The sequence below is a fragment of the Citrus clementina genome, unplaced genomic scaffold (genome assembly GCF_000493195.1).
Source record: "Citrus clementina cultivar Clemenules unplaced genomic scaffold, Citrus_clementina_v1.0 scaffold_8, whole genome shotgun sequence".
Lineage (NCBI taxonomy): Eukaryota > Viridiplantae > Streptophyta > Magnoliopsida > Sapindales > Rutaceae > Citrus > Citrus x clementina.
The window spans coordinates 248,431-252,911 of record NW_006262022.1 but is presented as its reverse complement, the minus strand read 5'-3'; the positions used below and the strand labels follow the sequence as shown (position 1 = coordinate 252,911).

The following is a 4,481-nucleotide window of genomic DNA, read 5'->3' as shown; positions in this document are numbered from 1 at the left end:
AGTTATCCTCTGTGATAATACTGGGTTGCTTGCCATTCTTTGGATCAGGTAAGGTCGCTAATATTAGCTGAATTATGGAAATAACAAGTGGCAAAAATTTAGCATTACCATTACTAAGCAAACAAATCATCAGGCAACAGCTATTATGATAAATCTGTAGATAAAGATAAAGAAGAGAAACAAGGAAACAACCTGTTCAATTCTGTAGAAGGGAGCAAGGTGGCTGTCAAAAAATTGTTTCTCTCCCGCTGCCCTACTCCCAGGACCTACCCACAACTATATAGATACATCTGTCAGAAAAGTAAAGAGGAAAGGAAAACACTACCAGCCATGCACAATGAATGGTGAGTGCCGAAGGAACACAATTATAATTGCTGCACTTTATAAGGCTCATGCACTTATATCAACTGATTGTAGCAATTAGCAAATAGTTGGTGAATTTAAGAGACAAATCTCTTGCACATAACCCAAAAGGTTACAGAGATGCCAATATCATACCTTCTCTGGCCGCGTCTCCACCTTGAAACGAATTACCCCTAAACAAAGCACAAAAGCAATTGCTAACGACATACAGAGCACAAAAGCAGGATTCGCAGCAACCCATCTTCCATAAGTCCTGCACAAAAACATCAAAATTTGTTCAGCATATACTATAGACAACACAAGTAACAGTCTTGTGATTGACCTGTAAAAGCTCAACATGTATCCTTGAACAACAGAAAGCCCGCCCCCCTCGGTCGGTAGAAGATCCCTTGCATTTACCTATTCATGGCACAAGACATACCACTCAACTAAGCCTTAAAAAGCACATATGATGGAATGTAAGAAGCACAGATTAACACCAGGTACAAAATTGTAATTCCAAACAGATATAGAAACAAGAGGATGCAGACAAAAAAAATATATGAAGAAGAAGAAAAGCATTTTACACAATATTAGCTCAAGTTTAACCACCTTTCAGGGAAGGTCAAATGTCAGTACAACTATACAATACTCACTGTACCAAATAGCTAAATGAACCATGACTGTCAGAGCAAAGAAAGGAATATCAGAGAAGCTCCAACAAGTACTTATTTTACTTAACACTGAAAAATGCAAAATACTCTAGAACGTCAAGCCAATCTTATCGGAAGTGGGAAAGAACATAAGATAGTAAACTAGTAACATAAATATACTTTTACCTCCTCCATGATACCAGAATCAGGTCCACTGTCACTTGTGGACTTTATCAATGGCTCAACACTAGATGGCGGTATCCTCCTTTCTCTTGTCCGTTGAAACAGAGCCCATCCAAAAAATGTAGAAATCAAAACAACATACGCAATCACTAACGAAAGTTCAACACATTTAACCTACAAACATCAGACAATACCACCTAGTAAATGATACACATCTTAGTCATCAACATTGTGAAATCAAAGCCAACCAGTCAACCATCAAGAGAAGAAAAGCCAAAAGAAAATTTATTGTTATATCTGCATCATTTCCAACCTTAAGAGACCCAATTCTAATTGTGCAGGCTTCTTTCCTTGGGGGAGAAGGAGGTTCAGAACTAGAGCACATAGGTGACAAAGGACAGTCACCACAGGAGCAGCCCAGGGAGGTGTCGCCACATGAGTACGTGGATACATTCATAAGCTCCAATCCTGATGACTCAGGAATGCTTAACTTAAAGTTTATGGCATATGGAGAACCAGGAAATCCAGGAGGTGCTTTCTGACCGATAAAAGCAAACCACTCTAGTAAAAACAATAATAAAACAAAAAGATTAAGACTTAGAGAAGCCAAACAATTTCTCATTACAAACAGGGATGACCATGACAATTTGCCAAAAAAATGGAAAATACAAAAAACAACCACGTTCATATCAAAGATGTCGCATATTGAGCAATTTTGTGCAGAGGATATTGACACAGCAAATCACCTTTAAAGCTTTTAGCACCAGCACCAATGAAATCTATGGCCCGAGTGTTCATAGTCCCAAACTTTACATCCTTACAGGAGTTATAAAGCTCTTCTCCAAAAGTACTGGTTACATAATAGTCAATACCATCCACAGTCAAATTGCCATTAACCTGAAAAGAACAATACTGACAACACTGTTACATTGAAATGCCAAATATAATTGGACTCGCATTATAAAGAAGCTGGCAATACTGATAAAACTCCTGTAAGCATACCTAAGTAGAAATATAAGCCTGTAAGTAACTGTGAAGTGATTAAACTTACAGGGTACTCATTACAAAACAAGCTCTGAAAGGCATTATGGCCTCACCTCTGAGACAGAAGTCACATTGATGATTGGCTTTGATTAGGAGAGCATGAGAGCTCACAAAATAAGTTCAAAAAGTTCCTCAAGCATGCTGGACAACCCACAAGGAAAGGTATAGCCTGCAATAGATTACATAAGTTAGCCCATATAAACACATCACCTATAAAAAAATCAGACGAACAATGATACAAAACAAGAAACATGTACTATGTTCAGACCTAAACATGGCCTAATTGAAGCCATTCAGCATAGCATAAACACACAAGGATTGGAACTACATAAAGCATTCTAACCTGTTGAACCTGTGCCCTCAGTGTTTCAAATTGAGTCTCTGTACAACAAACATTCCCACTTATTGATGGACACAAGCTTTCGATTTTGGCAGAAAACAGCTCATCAGGCTGCAAAAACATACACCGCGAGTTGTAAGACCTCTCATAATGCAGCAGGTATCTAGCAAGAGTACATGTACCTTCACGGAAGGGGAACCATAAGGGCAATTTAGAACTTTTCCATCACTCCTTTCTCCGCATATGTCGTACATTGCACAATATTCTTTAGAATGCCTTTCACTGACCAGCAAGAATGAAGCAATCCCACAAATGAGAGAAGAGAGGGAACCTCAAACTTCTTACACAAATTCACAAGTTATCATTTGCTAAGGCCCACCATTGCAGCTCAACAAGATATCATTAATAAGAAATCAAAACCAATGATGACAACACATTAATCGGAACAAACAGAATTACACAACTTGAGTTTGAAAGTAAAGTGGCCTTACCTAGAAGTGACATCCTTGATTAAAAGGGTATCAGTCTTCTCTGCAGTCACTAAACATGCAAGAAGAATAACCTAAGACCCAAAAAAAATATACATATATCAGTTCAATAACACAACAACATTCAATGGAACTGGGAAATTGACCAGATGCATAATTCACCTCAATTCACCCTATAAAACATTACACACAAAAGCGTCAAAATTGATTATTTACTTGACAAAACAAATAATTCAGCTGTCACATTCATACACAATCAACATTCAATAAGTATAGAAGTAACTCCTTTTTAACACGTTACATACAACGAAGCAAATGAACATTTTATGTAATCAACACTGTAAATGACTCAAAAATGAAAACTTGTTCTTGCCTGAAAAATAGTAATATAAGTGAAGAAACCAAGAAAGGAAGCCATTTTTTTTTTTTTCTGATTAGAGAAACAAAGTTTAGTTTTTTTAGTCTTGTTGGTGGGTCTGCTTAGTTGCAGAGAAATTGAAAAAAATGAAGCTTAGTGGGTAAGTGACTCTACACGAGTCAACTCAGTGAGTCACTGTTTTTCGCTTCTTTTTGACTTTCCGTCGAGCAGAGCGGTTAATGAATTACGAGTTATAAGGAAACGACACGCAACGTAAAGAATGATGATAAGTCATTCTGTCATTGGCTTAATCTAACTTTTCGTCAATTACCTGAAAGTGAAGAAATAAAGTTACTAAACGCTTCGTTTCTGTGTATTTCACCAAAACGTAATTTGCAATGCCGTTTCAGTCATGTAAACAGTCCTTCGGTATCACCGGATTGCCCATAAAACCCAATGACATCCTAAGATATACCGAATTGATACGCAAATTAATGCTACGTATCTTAAATTTTTATTTTAAAAATTATCTCAGATAATGTAGTAGTATTTTTAGATTAATTGGTGAGATGATATAATTAATTTACTTAAATCTTATAAAAAATTATCGTCCACTTAATAAATACCCCATCATTTAGAATGAATTTAGAACGAAATATTTGAAATATTTATCATCACTGTTAATAGATAATCTCTCATTTTTTAAGAAATGACAATTGAATCTGCAAGATATAAAAATAGATATTCAAACATTCGGCCTCTTTTATTAGTGAATTTCATTTAAGAATCCATATATTTATTTTTCAAAATAAGTTATTTGTTACTAGCCTACCATAAAATTCATATAAATTCATATGTATTATGAATATTCTGTTTAGGGAATGAAATAGGGTGGCCAAGATAAAGGTGTTTTCTCATACATTATCGTGCTCTCCTCAAAGTAAAAGTGAGCAAATGGTTGAGCAGATCATCTCGATCAGAAAAATATGTGGTGACCTCCAGCACATCACCTCAACCAGGATGTTATTGGTCACCTCGACCAGGAAGTCACCAGGAAACACGTCATCCGCGAG

At 36.4% G+C, this 4,481-nt stretch overlaps 1 protein-coding gene across 1 annotated transcript in view; it reads right to left on the bottom strand.

Moving 5' to 3' along the window:
* The window catches only part of LOC18033752 (Niemann-Pick C1 protein), a 14,014-nt gene extending 10,321 nt beyond the window's left edge, over positions 1–3,693 (bottom strand). The window contains 13 exon segments of the mRNA XM_006422369.2: positions 2–67; positions 193–276; positions 499–616; positions 686–762; positions 1,182–1,352; positions 1,492–1,739; positions 1,925–2,075; positions 2,276–2,304; positions 2,307–2,391; positions 2,566–2,673; positions 2,745–2,844; positions 3,054–3,124; positions 3,424–3,693. Coding sequence (XP_006422432.2) covers positions 2–67; positions 193–276; positions 499–616; positions 686–762; positions 1,182–1,352; positions 1,492–1,739; positions 1,925–2,075; positions 2,276–2,304; positions 2,307–2,391; positions 2,566–2,673; positions 2,745–2,844; positions 3,054–3,124; positions 3,424–3,468 — 1,353 coding nt within the window. The 5' untranslated portion in view covers positions 3,469–3,693.
* Between the last annotated feature and the right edge of the window lie 788 nt (positions 3,694–4,481).